Genomic DNA, 21,450 nt, shown 5'->3' on the forward strand with positions numbered 1-21,450 from the left:
CTGTCTTTCGGTCCTTTTCCTAGACGGCGAGAAGGTAAATGCGTGGCCAATGTGTCCTCTATTTGGTTTCTCCTATTTCTTCTGCTTATATATTGTAAAAGCTAGAGATAAACTATGCTGCCAGAAAGCAGTTTACTAACGAAAAGTCTTGGATTTAAAATATTGTTTATTATATTTTTATTTCAATTGTTTTAATTGTTTAAAAAGTAGTAAACTTTGTATCTAGGGCTTTTCGTTGTTTTCCTCGTATTGCGAGAGATTTCGCTAGATTGCGTCTCAAAAGGTGGAATCATTGTATCGTGATGGTTTCCCTTAAATAGACAGGGTTGTGTTGATATTCGCTTCAGAGTTGTGACTGCATAGTTTCACTGAAGATGCATGGGATGCTGAAATAGCTACATGGAGATGGTGGTCCAACTCTGAATCGAATAAAATCAAAAACTGCCTTTATTAGAAATAATTTTATTCAATAAGTTAGTTCCAGCCTGTATTAATATTGTGTTGCTGTAGTCTATTGCTTCTTTTCAGGTATGGGTGGACGCAGCCACTCAAGTATTTTTTTCATTGGGTCCTGGTTTTGGAGTTTTGCTAGCGTACGCTTCTTATAATAAATACCACAATAATGTTTACAAGTAAGTACCCCTTTTTGTTTATCAATTCTCTGTATTTTATATAGTGCAGCGGATAGGTGAAACAATTGTGCATTTAATGATAGAAGCATATAATTTGGACCACATATACTACACATATAAAAGTTTAAATTTAGATACGAAGCCATCTCATATTTTGCCTTTTACAAAAATGGTGGGCATTCAAAATGGCGACTCTACATATGTGACTAATAGCACGATAACTTTTGAACGGAAAGTCCGATTTTAACCAAATTTGGTATATAGCTTCTTTTTTTGATGTATAAGATCAATATTTTTAACCGGAAGAATCGGTTTACCAAAAGTTGTTTTTTCCTGGTTTTTATGTAAAAATATGTTGTTCTTTTTAATCCTTTCACCATGTATATATTAATTCTTCAAAAAGTTAATACCGCCATTGAAAAGAGCGTAAAAGTGTTTTTAGGAAATATTTTGAACTTTTTAGTAATGTTAATTACCATTTAATAAATGCATAACGTATCTTCACATGTACCCATGTGCGACAGACTCGTGCAAATATTATAAAAATTATTGTTCATTTAATGATAAAAGCATATAATTCGGACCACATATACTACACATATAAAGGTTTAAATTTAGATATAAGGCCATTTCAGATTTTGCCATTTACAAAAATGTCGGGCATTCAAAATGGCGACTAAGTTCTTTTTTGGTTTGGCAATCAAGGTTCTTTTTTTGATGAGTAGGATCGAGGTCCTGAACCGGAAGAATCAGCTTGCCAGAAGTTGTGTTTCTACTGTTTTTTTATGTAAAAATATGTTGTTTTTGTTTCAATTCTAACACCCTGTATATATTAATTTTTCAAAATAAATACCGCCATTGAAAAGAAATAAAAATATTTTTTAAAAAATGTTTTGAACTTTTTAGTTATGTTAATTACCATTTAATAAATGCATAACGTATCTTCACATGCACCTATGTGCAGCAGATTCATTTGTACTCACGCCATTTTTGTAAAAGACAAAATCTGAGATTGCCTCATACCTAAATTTGAATCTTTGTGTCTGTAGTGTGTGTTGTCCAAATTATATGCTTCTAACATTAAATGCACAATAATTCTTATATTATTTGCACGAATCTGCCGCACATAGGTTCATAGGTACATTGTGAAGATACGCTATGCATTTATTAATTGGTAATTAACATAACTAAAGAGTTTAAAATATTTCCTAAAAAATATTTTTACGCTCTTTTCAACGCCAGTATTACCTTTTTGAAAAATTAGTATATACAGAGTGAAAGAATTAAAAAAAGAAACAACATATTTTTACATAAAAAATCAGAAAAACACAACTTCTGGTGAACCGATTCTTCCGGTTCAAGACCTCTTGATCTTTTACGTCAAAAAAGAAACCTATATACCAAATTTAGTTGAAATAAGACTTTTTGTTCAAAAGTTATCGTGCTATTAGTCACCATTTTGAACGCCCGCCATTTTTGTAAAAGGCAAAATCTGAGGTGGCCTCATATCTAAATTTGAACGTTTGTATGTGTAGCATATGTGGTCCAAATTATATGCTTCTACGATTAAATGCACAATAATTCTTATAATATTTGCACGAATCTGCCGTACATAGCTACATGTGAAGATAAGTTATGCATTTATTAAATGGTAATTAACATAACTAAAAAGCTCAAAATATTTCCTAAAAAATATTTTTACGCTATTTTCAATGGCGGTATTAGCTTTTTGAAGAATTAATATATACAGGGTGAAAGAATTGAAAAAAAAAACAACATATTTTTACATAAAAAATCAGGAAAAACACACCTTCTGGTCAACCGATTCTTCCGGTTTAAGAGCTGAATGTTATACACCAAAAATAGAACCCATATACCAAAGGACATCGCACACATCTTATGGAAAATATAATGTCACTCAAATTCAATAAAATTTATACGAATAGATTCGTTTTAAATTAACAGTCAAATCTTATCATTGCGCCAACTCCATATTTTCAATAATAAGAGCAGAAATTGATATAAATAAATCTGAAATCAAATGGATACGTACATAAGTTAGAGAGAGAAAAAATATTTTATAATACCCAAATTGTCGGTACTCCATAAATCAGCGGATTAGTTTCACTAATCCGCTTAGGCCCAACGGGGTTTAAGCTCTTTTGAATAGCACCCAGAGCAATAGTGATTGTAACTGACAGTTTTACTGACTCCAAAAATGTGATTTCGATAAACTTTAATTGCAATTTGCGCCGTAATTAATCATAATTAAGAGTTGGCGCACTGATAAGATTTGACCGTTAATTTAAAACGAATCTATTCGTATAAATTTTATTGAATTTGAGTGACATTATATTTTCCATAAGATGTGTGCGATGTCCTTTGGTTGAAGTTGGACTTTTCGTTCAAAAGTTATCGTGCTTTTAGTCACATATGTATCATCGCCATTTTGAATGCCCGCCATTTTTTTAAAAAGTCAAATCTTAGATGACCTCTATCCCATTTTGAACCTTTATATGTGTAGTATGTGTGGTCCAAATTATATGCTTCTATCATTAAATGCACAATTCTTATAATATTTGCACGAATCTGCCGCACTACTACGGTTTTATTGCCTTAAAAGTAATATCACCCTCTTATTTAAAACTACGGGCCTCATTTCATTTGTAAGTAGTTTTTAACATGAAAAGTATTAAATTAGATTATGCGAGGTCGTTAAGCCATGCAGTATCATCGCACTTAGAGATCTTTTGTGAATATCTTAATATTGTTGTAATTCTAAATGGGTTCAGGGATTAAGTGAACTATTACGGAGTTTTAACAAGTTTATTAAATTCTTAATAAACTAAAGTGCAAAATAAATCTCAAAAACCTGAAAAAAATAATGACAAAACTTCTAATTGACACAAATATACAGTATGTCCCTGTAAGTTGTATCCATATGGAAAACTTTTTTATTATTAATTTTACGAAAAAAAGTTATTCTTTATAAAAAGTTCTGCATGGTCCAAAACACAAGATTCAACCATCAGATATGAAATTTTATGAATTTTATACGAGGTATGTCAAAAAGTTTGAATTTCACTCAAGAGTAAAGTAGCTTTATTTTTCACAATATTGAAAATTGCTATTATGAAAAGTTGTTTGGAATTAAAAACTGTATTCTAGTATGCAATTACATCCCTCTAATTGAAAAATTTTTTTTTGACAAATTATGGAAAACTAACATTATTTTCAGTTATTTAAATTCTGATAACTCTTTTATTATTAATTTTACGAAAAAAAGTGGTTCTTAATAAAAAGTTCTGGATGGTCTAAAACCTAAAATACAACCATCTTATATCAAATTTTATCAATTTTATACGAGGTATGCCAAAAAAGATAAATTTAGATCAAAAGTAAAGTACCTTTATAACGTCCTTGAAATAAATAAAATTCTTGAGCGAAATTCATATTTTTTGACATACCTCGTATAAAATTGATAAAATTTGACATAAGAGGGTTGCATTTTAGGTTTTAGACCATGTAGAACTTTTTATTAAGAATCACTTTTTTCGTAAAATTAATAATAAAAGAGTTATCTGAATTGACATAACTGAAAATAATGTTATTCATGATTTTTCAAAAAAAAATTTCAATTAGAAGGATGTAATTGCATACTAGAATATAGTTTTTAATTCAAAACAACTTTTCATAATAGCAATTTTCAATATTGTGAAAAATAAAGCTACTTTACTCTTGAGTGAAATTCAAACTTTTTGACATACCTCGTATAATATTTAAAAAATTTGATATTTGATGGTTAAATCTTAGGTTTTGGACCACGCAGAGCTTTTATGAAGAATAACTTTTTTTCGTAAAATTAATAATAAAAAAGTTTTCCATATGGATACAACTTACAGGGACATACTGTATAACTGTCAGATCCATTACTAGTCTGACATACCGAATTTCATAGACTTACGCTAACACCTACACCTATGCTAAGGTGATTCATAACATCGCCCCATTCTTTCAGGCTGTTCGCCCCGAACAGTACCTAAATGGTCCAGGTCAGTGGATTATGCCCTTCACAAGGACACAGTCTCTCTAGATGGACGACCTTCGGCTTACCTCGTGGCGTCAGTTGCACCCTAAACACAAGGTCGTTTATCTTCTTCATAACCAGGTACGGTCCCTCCCAGGGCCGCTGCAACTTGGTACTTAGACCTTTCCTTCTCGTTGGTTGGTAGAGCCAAACTGCATCACCCTCCTTGAAACTAACAGGTGTGGATTTCTGATCGAAACTTACCTTTATCCGGTCACTGGTGAGTTGTAGATTGTTTCTGGCGAAATCGTGGACCTTAACCAGTCGATCATTTAGGCCGCTGACATACTCGGAAAGTGTCTCTTGACCCGCGTCTGCGTCTGGTAGATTAACATGTAAGAGATCGATGGGAAGCCTCATCTCTAGACCAGTTAATAGCACTGCTGGAGTGTAACCAATTGCATCATGTTGAGAACTTCGGTATGCTAGCAGAAACAGAGGCACCAGTTTGTCCCAGTCTCTCTGATTTTCGTCTACAAACAGGGACAGGTAGTTGTTGATGGTCCGGTTATGTATTTCTACCATATCGTCAGATTAAGGATGGAGCGGTATCGTTCTGGTCTTCTTAATTCCTAACAAAGCCATCATGGTCTTTCAAACTGCCGATTTGAAGCTGCGCACCTGGTCAGAATGAAGCAGAAGTGGAACACCATGTCGGGAAACGGCATTCTCAAGCAGGGCTTCACCAACTGTGACTGCTTCTTGGTTGGGTAGCGCAACTATTTCAGGCCATTTGGAAAAATAATCCATAGCAAACATCAAATGTATGTTTCCTGATGTTGTTACTGTAAATGGTCCCAGAATATCTACAGCAACTCGTTCCCATGGAGTTCCAGTAATATATTGTTAGAGTTTTCCCCTAAGTCTTGTTTTGGGTTCCTTCTTGGATGCACACAGGTCACATCGTTTGCACCATTCTTCCACATCTTGCCGGCAATTAACCCAATAAAACCACTCACGGACTCTAGCCAGAGTCCTATTAATTCCAAAATGCCTCCCGGAGCGACTATCGTGGAGTTCTGCAACTACGTCCTTAACACCTGACCTTAAGAGAACAACTTGGGGCACTGTTCTTGTTCCATCTGGACTCTCCCATTACATGCCATCTCGCAGACACAAGGAGTCCCACTGAAGATAATAGCCCTTCACTGCTTGCCCATATTTTGCAATCTCCTGCCACTGTGGTCTAGCTCCGTTGTTCAGCCAATCCCGGATTATTTTTAGATCTGTATCTTCCTTCTGTTCAGCCTGAAGGTTTTCTAGAGCTTCTTCGTCACTTCTATCCTCTATGGTTCTCAACTGTAGAATTTGGCCCTCTCGTTCTTCTTGGCGCTCGCAGAATCGACAGTTCCTCCCTTTGCATGATCAAGAATTTTCTGCCATATAGGAACGAAAGGTAGTGTTCTACTGCCTTGAGGACTGCCAATAACTCCTTTCTGGTGACACAGTTGTTTTTCTTTCTGGTTTTCCCAGAGTTTTACTGAAGTATCTTATGACGCGTTCCTCACCCTCTTGCACTTGGGAAAGCACAGCCTCGATGCCATTTTGAGAAGCATCTGTATCAAGCACGAAAAGACCCTGTTCTTTCGGATATGCCAGGATTGGAGACGTAGTCAATGTATGCTTGAGTGTGGTGAAGGCAAGCTGGCACTCTGGTGTCCAGTCAAATAACAGTTCTATCCGACATTTAATTTACATATCCGACATCCAGTCTTCACATATCCAGGTTCCCAGGTACTTAAATTTTTTTACGCCCTCTACATCTTGATTGTTATATGCTAGCTTGCATTTTGATGTTGACATAATTGACGGCTAATCATAAGGAACTTCGTCTTTTTTTATGTTGATGCTAAGCCCCATGTTCTCGCTATGTTCTCCAATTTTATTAAGAAGGTTTTGGAGGTCTTCTATATTGTCTACTATTAAGACCGAGTCATCTGCATATCGTATATTATTGATCCAGGTACCATTTACTTTGATGCCGCTTTCGGATTCCTCATAATGACACCTAGGATAAACCACTGGTTAAGGAAATGAGTCTATACTCGCAATCTTATAGTTTGTATGTTATTTATTAGTTGTTACAATCAAGGGGCAACCGATTTCGAAGCTTACATTTTATGCTTCATCATCAGGCCCAGTACAAATAGTCTACACATATACAAACTACTAGCTAAAATTAACAAAAAGACAAAATGTACATACATATAAAAATATAAAAACAACTATGTCTAGGTTGCGACTAAAAACATACAATAAAGCAAACCAACTGTGGAGTATTGAACTTAGTGTTCCAAAAAGTGTATATTGTGACTTTTTTTTATTGGGAGTCTGATGAAAATTGCTTGGTATATAAATTTTAATATATACTACCATCAATCCTTAAGTGCTTAAGGGTTGAGGGAGTCTAGACAAGAGGGTATAAATGATCAAAATACACATAAAGTTTTTGCAATAGGTATGTACTTACATATCAGTATTTGGAACTGTTCTACAGCCAAAGATAATTGTTCCGGAAGTCACCAGCCCCATCAAACAGCAGATAAGTTATAGTTTTTGGATCTTATGTTGCAAATGTTGAATTTTTTTTTCCCACTTTACTTCTGTCACCAATCGTAATTCTAGATGGGTTCAGGGATTAAGTGCACGATTACGGTGATTTAACAAGTTTATTCAATTCTTAATAAACTAAAGTACAAAATTAAATCTCAAAAAGGTGACAAAAATATTGACAAAACTTCTAATTGACAAAAATATGCAGTGAGTCTGTAATTTGGAATAAATTCAATAGCTCAAATACTAATTGTTTTTTTTGAAAAATGCTCAGACCCGTCGATTAGTATTTTATATGGAAATTTTTTTCACTCAATAATAATGTATACAGGGTGTCCCAATTTAGAGATATGACGTCATCGTTGATTTTCTTAAATGGCAATACTGTCATTTTGACAGCTATTTTGATAGGGTGTGTAAAGTTATACACAGCTGCAAAATATCAAATTTTTTATCCTTACCATTTACAAGATAATAAAACATAACAAAGTTATGTCTGTAATTAGGAATAAATTCAATAGTTCAAATACTAAATGCTTTTTTGAAAAATTCTCAGACCTCTTGATTAGTATTTTAAACTGAAATTTTTTACATACAATAATAATGGATACAGGGTGTCGCAATTTAAAGATATGACGTCATCGTTGATTTTCTTAAATGGCAACACTGTCATTTTGATAGCTATTTTGATAGGGTGTGTAAATTTATACATAACTGCAAAAGATCCAATTTTTATTCCCTACTATTTACAAGATAATAAAAAATAAACATTAAATCTCTAAATTGAGACACCCTGTATACATTATTATTGTATGTAAAAAATTTAGATTTGAAATACAAATCGACAAGTCTGAGCATTCTTCAAAAAAACAATAATTAGTTTTTGAACTATTGAATTTATTTCAAATTACAGACTCACTCTGTATAACTGTCAGATCCATTACTAGTCTGACTTACAGAATTTCATAGACTTATGCTAACACCTACACCTGTGCTAAGGCGAATCATAATAATATATACTCCATCTAATGACGTCACATGATACCAACACGAAATATTTAGGCGGTAGGTGTGTTCTTTTTTAGAATCACTTTGCCGAGTACACTGGCGTTACAGCCATTAGGCATATTTTATTATATACGCCTAGAAATAATATTTAAAGATTTCTATTCATGTTAACTTAAAGAATTACACAATAATATGTTTCATTTAATTTGTATAAATGGATTATAAAGCGTTTTTATGAAGCACATTTGTTCGGAATACGCTGTAACTTTAATCGAACGAAGGTGATATTTTGGCATAAGTTGGTAACAGTTATTTGACAGTTACGGTGATGACACTTTATATTTGTTTATATTCTTTACTATAAGTATTTGTTTCATTATATTTAGTGTTTTTATTATGTACTTTAACGTAAGATTATAACTTAATTCTTGTTTTCTATTTCTAAAGTTTTTATTTATTTACACTGAATATTAATTTCTTTTGCTGTATAATCCACTTCCGCAAAAATTGTGTGATGTATTTGATTTAAAATGAATTCAAGAATTTTTTGTAATTGGGCAACAATGTCAACTTAGACCTCTAACGTAAATAATGACGTGCAACGATAAGTAAATTAGACGGACTGTAGTTAAACTCTAGGATGCTAATACTCCTGATAAAGTTTCCTAGGTGACTTCTTCAAATCGTAAGAATTCTTGCCCAATTTTTCCACCGAAGTGTTCCGTAACTAGAAATTTTTCTAAAGTGTGGCGGAGGTGCCAGGCTAAATTAAAGTATGTATCATTATTCTCTTTGTTTTTACTCTGGGCTAATTAGCAAAATACAAGGAAAAGTTATTTACCAGCAATTTTATTGCTGGAATCGAATCTTATTATTGTATGTATTAATAATATAGGTATGCAAAGTCCGCAGATAGTGTTCTACTTTTTTTATAAACAAAATGGCACCCGAAAATCGTGTTTTTTTCAATTTTTGCTCTATAACTCCAAAGATTTTAACTTTACACCAAAAATACCCAAATAAAAATTGACCGCAATTAAATTCTGAACAGAGACGTGTTTTTCCCGATTCAGTTCGACAAAAACTTTCCCCGGAAAAAGCGGGCTTTTCCAACAAAATCTTTAATTTTCAACTAAAATTTTAGATAAGTAATTGTTAATCAATATTTAAATAACTTGGTACTGTAAAAGCCCCTTTCGTATAAAGTATAATTCCAGAAGCCCATTGAAATTGAATAAACAGATTAGCAACAATTGAATTGTTCATTAAAAATTTACGGTCGCTATAATAACGACAATAATGATCATGCATAAGAGTAACTATGATTTTTTCATAAAAAGACACTATACCTATTTAACGTACTTTACAGAATTGAAATTGGACTATTTAAGCGGCCTCAGGAGTATTTTAAAATTATAAAGAATTTTTTGGCTTATAAACAAATAGAATATCTTAGGAAATATTAAACTAAATAAATTAAATCATAAAAACGGTAATGGAAAAACAGCGGCAGGGCGCTTCTTTTAAAAGAAAAAACATTTAATTATGATGAGTAGTTCCTGAGGTACAACCGGTCAAAGTTAACCGGAATTTACGGCAAAGATATAAACAATAGGATCATAATTTTCAAACCATCACCTTTTTATTTTTGTCCTCTTTCTCTACACCAATTTTCGTATCTTTAAAATACTCATAATATATATTATTATAATAAAAACTATCGATAATACATGTGAAAATTGCCAAAAATAGCAAAATTCCAATCAAAAATTAGGTTGGAGAAGTTGTAACCATCAAAGTTCGAAATCGGTATACGTTAAAAAAATGCATTTTCTCGGCTTCCCATGGAGCAATTTCCTTCATTCCTTTTTTTGTTCCCTAATAACTCGAGTAGAGCCATCGAACTAACGCATTATTAAATGTCAAACTTGCTTTTGTTTTTTTATAATAGATTAATTTATTTATAAGAACAGAAAACTACATATTTTTTTTTTAGTTGTAGGCTTTTTTTTAGATAAACTTACTACAAGTGTACTTTTTAAAGTTAGAAACATAAATATTCTCATTTGAAAGCTGTATAATTAGTTAAACAATTTTTATTTAAACAAATTATAATTTTGTGTTGTAATAAATAAATTAATTTATTATAACAAAAAAAAAGCAAGTTTGACATTTAATAATGGGTTAGTTTTGACATTTAATAATAGGGAAATTGCTCCATGAGAAGCCGAGAAAATGATTTTTTTTAACGTATACCGATTTTGAACTTTGAGGGTTACATTTCCTCCAACCTAATTTTTGATTGGAATTTTGCTATTTTTGGCAATTTTCACACGTATTATCGATAGTTTTTATTATAATAATATACGTTATGAGTAATTTAAGGATATGAAAATTGGTGTGGAGAAAGAGGACAAAAATAAAAAGGTGATGGTTTAAAAATTATGATCCTATTGTTTATATCTTTGCCGTAAATTCCGGTCAACTTTGACCGGTTGTATCTCAGGAACTACTCATCATAATTAAATGTTTTTTCTTTAAAAGAAGCGTCCTGGCGCTGTTTTTCCAATACCGTCTTTATAATTTAATTTAGTTTAATATTTCCCAAGATATTCTATTTGTTTATAAGCCAAAAAAATATTTATAATTTTAAAATATTCCTGAGGCCGCTTAAATAGTCCAATTTCAATTCTGTAAAGTACATTAGATAGGTATGGTGTCTTTTTATGAAAAAATCATAGTTATTCTTATGCATCATAATTATTGTCGTTATTATAGCGACCGTAAATTTCTAATTAGCAATTCAATTATTGCTAAACTGTTCGTTTAATTTCCATCGGCTTCTGGAATTATAATCTATACGAAAAGGGCTTTTACATTACCAAGTTATTTAATTATTGATTAACAATTACTTATCTAAAAGTTTAGTTGAAAATTAAAGATTTTGTTGGAAAACCCGCTTTTTTCGGGGAAAGTTTTCATCGAAGTAAATCGGAAAAAACATGTCTCTATGTAGAATTTAATTGCGGTGAATTTCTATTTGAGTATTTTTGGTGTTAAGTTAAAATCTTTGGAGTTATAGAGCAAAAATTGAAAAAAACACGATTTTCGTGCGCCATTTTTAGTAGCACACTCTCTGCGGACTTTGCATACCTATATAATTAATATATACAATCATAAAATTCGATTCCAGCAATAAATTTGCTGGTAAATAACTTTTCCCAAAAATGGCCTATTCTCCGATAATCAGCCCAGACTACTTTATATTAAGGAGTCCGCCTTCTTAATTACATTTCTCTATAAGTTTGTATTCTGCATCGTAGCATTATTTTTCTTTAAGTGCCATCTTCTAGTCGGAGATTGGATATCATCATCACTATATTTACTCTGTCTACCGCTGCTCTGAAGAGTTCTATAGAACTGCATTAAACCAGTCCCTTAAGTTCTTTAACCATGACACTCTTTTTCTTCCTATACTCCTTCCGCCTCTTATATTTCCCTGTATTATCAGTCTTAGCATTTCATATCGCTGTCCCCTGATTATATGTTCCAGATATTGTTACTTTCTTATTTTTATTGTGTTTATTATATCGCATACTTTGCCCATTTCTCGCAATACTTCCGTGTTCGTTTTCTTCTGTGACCATGCTATTCTAAGCATCCTTCTGTAACACCACATTTCAAATGACTTTAGCTTATTTATGTGTTCTTGCTTCAATGTCCAGCTTTCAAGACCATATTGCAGTATCGAGAACACGTAGCATCTCAAAGCTCTTACTCTCAGTTCTAAGCTAAAGTCTGTATTGCAGAGAATTGTTTTCATTTTTACAAACGCATTTCTTGCTATTTCTATCCTCGTTCTTATTTCTTTTGTTTGATCATTTTTCTCTGAAATCTAAGTTCCTAGGTATTTGTATTTAGCTCAAAGCTCTTACTCTCAATAATAAGCTAAAGTCTGTATTGCCGAGAATTGTTTTAATTTTTACGAACGCATTTCTTGCTATTTCTATCCTCGTTCTTATTTCTTTTGTTTGATCATTTTTCTCTGAAATCCAAGTTCCTAGGTATTTGTATTTATCAACGCTTTCTATCGGTACATTTCCCAAGTATAATATGCTTGTTTGTATGTTTGTTTTCTTAGTTATTATATCATGTATTTCTAGCATTCTAGATCCCCTTTTCAGACATGTACTTCCTAAGTGTCTACCACCAAGTCTTATTTGGTCTGTTTCTCCTATTTCTTTCAGGAAATTGCGACTAGACAATTTTTTGTATTGTGTGATGTGATTAGTATCTCGACGTTAGACATAGCCTAAATCTTATATGCTCTTTAATTCGGCCGGCGTAATTCTACTGCATATAACTCCATCTGATTTCCCATTAGTCTATATTACTGATCCTACATACTAAAAATTATTCAGGTAAGTCTTGTGTATTATAATTAGTCATATTTCTCCAAATTGTATTATAACTTATAACTTATTTTCTATAATTATCCTTATATAATTCTATATTTTCTTTCTTTTATATGTAGTTTAAAGGAGCAAATCCACCACATTGTTTAGTATGTTTTCTTTAACTGACTCATCACCAAGAAATGTTTTAATGACTGATTAGTGATTATGTTCAAATTTTACCATGTGCTTTGTTTGTAGCAGACAAGATTGCTATAAATTGCTGTTCCATTGCGAATACTTGGCGTTAATATTATTCAACGTTCACAATATTATTATAAAGTTAACCGCAAAAGTTTTGCACTACCAAAAACGATGCTCATTTTCTAAGTAGCCCAGTAAATGAACGGGAAATACGGCGATACCATGTAATTTTCAGGGGCAACTCCGAATTGCATGAAAATTTGGATATAGGTTCTACTTACCCTCCACTTTAAAGTTGAAATTGTGCCGTTGGTTGCTTTTACTTGGGGGGTGACAGTCACCCCTTCTCGAGGGTGAAAAAACATATATTCAAGATAAGACCGGAAATGGATAAATTAACTGATTTTAAGCAACTTTTGCTCTATAGAGTTTTTTATGTAAGTCAATACTTTTAGAGTTATTTTCGATTGAAAATGTTTATTTTTCGACAAAAAAACTACGTTTTCGGACGGTTTTTCGCAAGTAACTCAAAAAGTAAATACTTGATCGAAAAAAAATATCCTTAGCAAAAGTGTAGCTTATAAAAAACTGAAAAAAAATGTGTATCAGTAAAGTCTATCAATTGAGTAAAAACAAATTTTTAGCTCATGAAAAATACTTTCTTGTGCGTCTAATTCCAAATCGAATTAGGCACCAAAATTAAGCACTTTTCGGAAAAAACCTATTTAAACTTTTTTAAAGTGTTTATAAGTGGCTTTATTAGAATTGTTCATAAAAGTTTCTAGCATTAAAAATAAGCGAGTTACGCTCAAAATAAAGTTGTCCCTCTTTTTTTTTTGTAAAAAAATCATGCAAATCTCCCCGTGTTTAGCTCCTCAAATGAAATTAATCGCTACCGCTTTACAAACAATTTACTTACTTATCTATTTTTTAAATGATCTGTCAGTCTAACCGGTTTATAGTGCTTATTTTTTAAAGGGTTATAGTTAAAAAAGCTTGAACGGGTCACTAGTCACGAGTGTATGCAAATTATGAACAGCCAGATCTTAACCAATTTTTGTCTTGCGGAAAAACACAATGAAACTAGCGTATTTATAATACGAAAACCTATATTTTTTACTCTTTAAGATTTTTCTTATAACTAATACTTTTTAAGTTATTTTGAAAAAAGGAAATTTTTCAAAAATTTTTAGAAAATTTTGTTTTACTATAAAACCAAATTTTTTCAAAAATAAGCACTTCAAGCCAATCAAACTTACAGGTCATATAAACAATATACATACAGTTAAAATAAATGGTAAAGCGGTAACGATTAATTTTATTTACGGTAGAGGGAGGTTTTCACAATTTTTTTTACCAAAAAAAGGGGCCAACTTTTTTTTTCAGTGCAACTCGTTTATCTTTGGTGCTAGAAATTTTTGTAAAAAATAAATATAAATATTTTTTTTAGGTACTTTAAAAGTGTTAACAAGCTTTTCCCGAAAAGTGCTTAATTTTTCGGTGATTTCGCGTTGACTTATTCGATTTGGAATTAGACGAATAAGAACGTATTTTTCACTAGCTACAACTTTGCTTTTTCTCAATTTATATACTTTACTGATACACCATTTCTTTTGTTTTTTTATAAGCTGTAATAATGAAAACCTTGAGAATTAAAGGTTTTAATAAACTAAAATTGTACATTGTGAAGATTACTTAGGGTAATGATCTCAGGTTGTAGGGTTGATTATAAGAAAATCACGATAATCGAACAAAAGGTGTATTTTCGTCTATACGTTACAAGATCTCAATGCTAACTAACTAAAATAAAAACAGCAAACTGAGAAAGGTCTTTTGTATCTTTCTCAGGTAAATACATCCGTTTCCATCGATGCATTGTGCTACCTAAAAACCGTTGGTTCCCGGAAAGTCTTATCCTATGGTACGCGTCTTACCGACGCGTTCCCTACATAGACGGCGTAGAAGGGATCGTTTCGTTACAGTCTCCCCCCCTGGCATCGATATCGTTAGAGGAGAGGCCAGCAGAAGATGTAGTTTTCTTCCTGGGACGTCCTCGTCTTCGTTTTGGCACTACAGGGGTTGGAACTTCAGAGTCATTGAGCTTCGCAGGTGTAAGCGCCGATACGTGGAACACACCGAGGGCAGTAGGGGTGTCCACTCCACAAAGCTCATAACTTACAGGCGATACCACTCGCTTGATCCTATAGGGTCCATCTCTCTTCGGGTAGAATTTAGCCGTCTGTCCTTTCGACCTATTACTAGGAGCAGTTGTATTGGCCCACACTAAATCTCCCTCTTTGAATGGACTGGGTTCCTTCAGGCGTCGATCAGCATATTTCTTTTGCCTATCTTGGGCGTTGTCATGCTTAATCTTCGATTCATGCCATGTTTCAGTCATGCGTTTTAAGTATGGAGATATTTGAGGTATAAAATTCTCAGTTTCTACAACTTGGCGAATATCTCGATTAACTTGGTCTAGAGTTCGCAGCTCACGTCCAAAAGTTAAGTAAGCAGCGGTTTGTCCTGTAGACTCGCTCCATACTGAGTTCATGGCAAATCTAACCATTGGCAACTTCTCAGGCCAAATGTTATGCTCCGTTCCTACAAGCATAGCAAGTCTCGGCTTCAAATCTCTATTCTTGCGCTCTACCATATTAGCAGAAGGGTGATAGAGTGGAGTAAAGGTCTCTTTGATTTGCAACACATAGCAAACTTGTTGCATCACGTCAGACACGAATTGCACACCATTATCACTGATAATCCTTCTCGGTAGGCCAAATCGTAAGAATACCTCGTCAATAAGCTTCATAGCGCATTCTTGTGCAGTTGCTTGAGTTAAGGCAAATAACTCCACCCACTTAGTACAGGAGTCTTCAACTATGAGAATCCAACGTTCACCTTTCGATCCTTCAGGTAACGGTCCAAATAAGTCGATGGCAAGTGTCTCGAAGCGTTGCGCATACACAGGGGTTTGTAATAGTCCACCTGGTTTCTGATTAGAGGCCTTATATCTTTGACAATCTTGGCATTTATCAATGTATTCAGCAATAAAACGACGCATGCCTGGAAAAAAGAATTTTTGAGCAATTCTTCTCAACGTACGTTCGATACCATAATGACCAGCCGTCGGTGCATCATGATATTCTCTCATAATGGCTTCACGCTCGTGTGTGGGTACTACTAACTGAGCCTCTTCTTCGTCTTCTTCCGATGAATAACGGTAGAGTACTCCTTGTGTAAGCAAGTATCCACGATCTGTCCATTTTACATATTCATTCGAATTTGGGTCTTCGAATGATTGAATTATTTTGGCGACATCTGGGTCTTTCAATTGTTCCACCCTGGTCTCATATGCCGATCGATGAGGCAAGTCAATTTGCACTTCACATATCTCGCAAGACAGTACATCATTGTGTTCACATGGCGGTCTGGAAAGTGTATCGGCTACCATGTTACGTTTACCTGGCAGATAATCGATGGTTAAGTTATAACCTTGGACCAATAGTGACCATCTTGCCAATCTTCCTGTGGGAGCTTTCAGGCTTAGCAGCCACCTTAAGGGTTGGTGATCAGTCTGCAGCGTTATCTTCGTACCTTCAATATAACCTCTGAACTTTTCTAAGGCCCATACAACAGCTAAAGCTTCTCTTTCCGAAGTAGAATAGTTGCGCTCGGCAGCGGTAAGAAGTCTGCTAGCGTATTCCACGGGATGCTCGTCATCGATATCTCCTTGTAGCAACACTGCTCCTAACGCGTAACCACTGGCATCAGTACGAATGATATACGGTTGGTTTTCATCTGCTTGCCGTAAAATTGGAGCGGTAATCAGTAACTTCTTAAGTGTTTCGAATGAGTTCTGTTCCAGTTCCGTCCACTTCCATGGCTTATTTTTCCTGGTTAAGTCACTCAAGGGTCTGGATATGTCCGCAAAATTATTTATAAACCGGCGGAACCAACTAGCCGTCTGAAGGAAAGATTGCACTTCCTTAACGTTTCTCGGCGGTAACCGTTCCGATATAGCAGCGGTTTTATCCGGATCGACCGAAATTCCTTGCTGAGTGATCAAATGTCCCAAGTATTTTACTTTTTCGCGAGCAAACACGCACTTTTTCCGATTTGCCCGAAGGTTAAATTGGTCTAGTCTATCGAACACTAACTTTAGATCGTTTAAATGTTCATCAAAAGAGCTGGATAGTACGATGATATCGTCTAAATAACCTAAAACCACTACGTTACTAAGACCACGACGAAAACGGTCCATGAGTCTTTGAAAAGTCATTGGGGCTCCCTTGAGACCAAAAGGCATCCGTAAGTATCGGAAAGTCCCGAACGGTGACACAAACGCAGTCTTATCACGGTCCGCTTCCGCGACGTTGACTTGATGATACCCCGATCGTAAGTCTATCGTAGACATGTAAAATGTTCGTTTCGCGGCGTGTAGTAAATCGTCCATACGCGGTAACGGATACGAGTCACTAGTAGTTACGGCGTTTAAACGTTGATAGTCAACGCAAAGTCTCGTACCGCCATCCTTTTTCGGTACTAATACTACCGGCGCGGCCCACGCACTTTCGCATTCTTCGATGATGCCCTCCTCCAGGAGTTTATCTAGCTCGGTTTTCAATACCTCTCTCTTTGCAGGTGACATCCGATATGGTGGCAGTGCGATGGGTGCATTATTTCCTGTGTTAATGCGATGCTCAGCGTAGGCTGTAGGCTCTCCCCCCATTCTGAAAGTATCCTTCCTACCTTCTAAAAATTCATCCAGTCGATTGCGTTCATAATCCGCTAGCATCGTTCCTTCATCTGGTCTCAAGTTTTCACAAAAATGAATTTCAATACATTCTGTACCTGTATCTTCAAAAAGCAACTGCTGTCGTGTGCTGTCATTTGCAAAATACCATTCTTTATTGTGAAAATCTAGAGCGATTTGTGCATTTATCAAAAAATCGATACCTAGCAGAGTTTTATTAGGTGCATCAGGAAAAATTATAAACTTTGTAGGCACCGTTTTACCTCTTATGTGTACATCGACTAAAGTTGTCAACACTAGTTCTGTTCTCCCAACACCATCAGCGAATTTTACAGAAATTTGCTCGGGCTTAAAACTTTGTCCTTTGTTTTCTAAAAGGTTGTACAACGTTGTACCAGCTATACTTTGTTTAGCACCTGTATCTATTAACCCTTGGCCCTCATGACCTAATATATTAATACGTAGAACAGGTCTGGGTTGAGGTGAAATAAACGTGTCTAAGGAAGAGAAATCTAGCGAAGATGTTACTGTATGACTACAAACTGGGCAGTTGGATCTGATAAAACCCGGTTTCCCGCATCCGTAACATGATAACGGGTTGTTTACACTATTTCGCGACGAGTTCGAAGTGGATGCTCCGACGGTAGCACTAATCGTACGCGAAGAACTCGCGGTTTCTTTCGGAATTGTCGGTGTGTCTTTAGATTGTTTATCACGTAACTTTCGACACTCGTCCTTAGAATGACCCGGAACGCGACAAAATCCACATCGCGGACGTTTTTCGTAAGTTTGTCGATTGTTTGGAGTTTTGTTATCGTCAGAACAAGGTTTCTCAAACACATCTTCGACCTTTCGTGCCGCCGTAAGCAGCGCGGTAAAAGTGGAAACGGAATCCCTCGAAATCTTCTCTCGAATCCCCTTGTTTAATAGTCCGTACACCATATCCAACTGGATCTCTTCTGTAAGGCTGCCTGGGTCTAGTTGTGCCAGAACCGCCCTACAACGACAAACAAAGACATCTACTGTTGTTTTTTCGTTTTGCTCCTCGGCAAATAACTCGCGGTACACGCGATAAGCAGGTTTTTTAGGACCGAACGTAACTCTAAGCAGACTAAGAAGTTCCTCCCATGTCTTAATAGTGTCTTTGACGCCTTGATACCATTTTGCCGCGAAATTATCGAAAAGCATACCGATTCCCCGAAAAGCATTCTCGTCCGACACTAATGCGCAATCTTTATAAATTTCGACAGCGCTGATGAAAGCATTAACGTCGGTGTCTTTGTGTCCATCAAAACGCGAATGGCATTTCGATAGGTTGCCACTTTGAACCGACGCCGGCGAAACGGGAGCACTCTGTACCGCTAATTTCGATAACAGCTCTTTAAATTGTTCGTTTGTCAATACTACGTTTTGAGCCATGTCGTTAATGTTTGTTGCCACCGATCTATTTGAAATAGAGTCCGACTTAGAAATAATTTTTATGGTACTCGAATGTTCAATGTTTTGCGTGGAACGCAAATTGTAAAAATGATTGGTCATGCAAAATTGGAATGTACTTGCCAGTAAATAGCTCTCCTGTGTCCACGCTTGGATAAGGGATACCTCCAACAGCTTTCTGCATACCACCTGTACAATTCTTGGAACAGCTCTAGCACTAATTCACTTCCGAGTTTCACAAAACACAAGGTTTTTACACGTAGCCGAAAGCAATCAATCGTTTAATACATAATAAAAATACACAGAAGTGTCTGAATAACTAAAACGAATCACTTTGTTATTTATTAACAAACAAAAGTCCACTTGATTATTTATTTAACCAGCGAAGCACTTAATATTATTTTAACTGGAGTTAGCGAGGTTATAACAGTGAAAATAGTCCGATTAAGTTATCGAAACTCACTTTTCACGCGAAAGAGTGTCCAAATATGGCTGAAGCACGCTTTTTCATTCAAACTACCGAAATATACGATTTATCGCGAAATCCCCAAGCCACGAGTTGGGCGACAATGTGAAGATTACTTAGGGTAATGATCTCAGGTTGTAGGGTTGATTATAAGAAAATCACGATAATCGAACAAAAGGTGTATTTTCGTCTATACGTTACAAGATCTCAATGCTAACTAACTAAAATAAAAACAGCAAACTGAGAAAGGTCTTTTGTATCTTTCTCAGGTAAATACATCCGTTTCCATCGATGCATTGTGCTACCTAAAAACCGTTGGTTCCCGGAAAGTCTTATCCTATGGTACGCGTCTTACCGACGCGTTCCCTACATAGACGGCGTAGAAGGGATCGTTTCGTTACAACATACATTATGATTGACAAACTGTGATATAATGATATGACAATGACATGACATTGACATGAGTGAATGACATAATGACAATAATAACAATAATAGTTATGCAGAAAGGAACACCACATTCATCCACGCTGTTAGTTTCTGACATAATCTTGTAAATGGGTAGGAGGCATTCTTATTCGCTTTTGCAATATCAGTTCTGGGGGAACTGAAGTTGAAGTAGTTGGACCGTCACCAGGAGCAGAAAAAGGTTGTTGAAGTTGACTATCTATGGTATTAATTTCTTCTACACTGTTCAATGGTTCCATGTTTTGATTTATCATGGGGGACTGGTTTTCTACATGTTTTTCATTATCTTCAATAGTTGCCTCATCTACTGCCAAAAGGGAAGTATTTCCTCTCGGAGCTAAGTGTCGGACCGATACTGTGGTTTCATTTCCATTTGGTAATCTGACATGTGCATAGTCTGAATTTGCTTCTAGGAGTTGGACTTCTTCCACCAGAGGTTCATATTTCGAATTTCTAACATGTTTCTTGAGGAAAACAGTTCCAGGAGTACTAAGCCAAGTTGGAATAGATGTACCGTTTGTTGATCTTCTGGGATGATTAAGCATACGTTCGTGTGGAGTACAGTTAGTAGAGGTACACAGTAAAGATCTAATTGAATGTAAATAATCAGGTAGTACATCTTGCCATTGGTTTATGTGAAGATTTCTAGATTTAATTGCTAGTTGAACTGTTTTCCAAATGATACCATTAAATCTTTCACATTGTCCATTTCCTTGAGGGTTGTATGGAGTTGTATGACTGGAAGCAACACCATGACTTGTTTGGAATGATTTTACCTCAGCAGACAAGAATGAAGATCCTCTATCGCTGTGAATATATGCAGGAGTTCCGAAAGTAGTAAACAACTCAGTTAAACAACTGATGACTGTTGAAGATGATAAATTTGAGCATGGGAATGCAAATGGAAACCTTGAATATTCATCTACAATATTCAGCAGATATTTATTTTGATTGTTAGATGGTAAAGGTCCTTTAAAGTCTATATTCAGTCTGTCAAAAGGTGCTGTAGCCTTAATCAAAGTGCTTTTGTTTTTGTAAAATGTTGGTTTAATTTCAGCACAGATTGGACAAGAAGAGATAGTTCGTTTGACATCTTCTAAAGAATAAGGTAGATTTTTACATCGTATCCAGTGATAGAATCTGGTTATTCCAGGATGACACATTGTGTTATGTAAATTGAATAAATTTTTATCTGACATAGTGGGGTGAATAGCAGCAGATATTCTTGAAAGAGTATCCGCAACAATGTTTTGATTCCCAGGTCTGTAAATAATTTCAAATTTATAGCAGGACAGTTCTATACGCCAACGCATTATTTTCTCATTTTTAATTTTAGATGTTGATTTTAAGTCAAACATAAAAGCAACTGACCTTTGGTCTGTAATAATTTTAAAGTGTCGGCCCATAAGATAGTGTCTCCATTTTCTTATGGATTCCACAATTGCATA

General features: G+C 34.9%; 1 protein-coding gene across 2 annotated transcripts in view; it reads left to right on the forward strand.

Annotated features, from left to right (window-relative positions):
- The window catches only part of LOC114329331 (sodium-dependent dopamine transporter), a 333,781-nt gene that overhangs the window by 262,354 nt on the left and 49,977 nt on the right, over positions 1–21,450 (forward strand). For both annotated transcript variants that reach the window (XM_028278387.2, XM_028278388.2), the window contains exon 7: positions 529–632. In XM_028278387.2, the coding sequence (XP_028134188.1) occupies positions 529–632 (104 nt within the window). The remainder of the gene's footprint in view (positions 1–528; positions 633–21,450) is intronic.

This window comes from Diabrotica virgifera, chromosome 4 (assembly GCF_917563875.1).
Source record: "Diabrotica virgifera virgifera chromosome 4, PGI_DIABVI_V3a".
NCBI lineage: Eukaryota > Metazoa > Arthropoda > Insecta > Coleoptera > Chrysomelidae > Diabrotica > Diabrotica virgifera.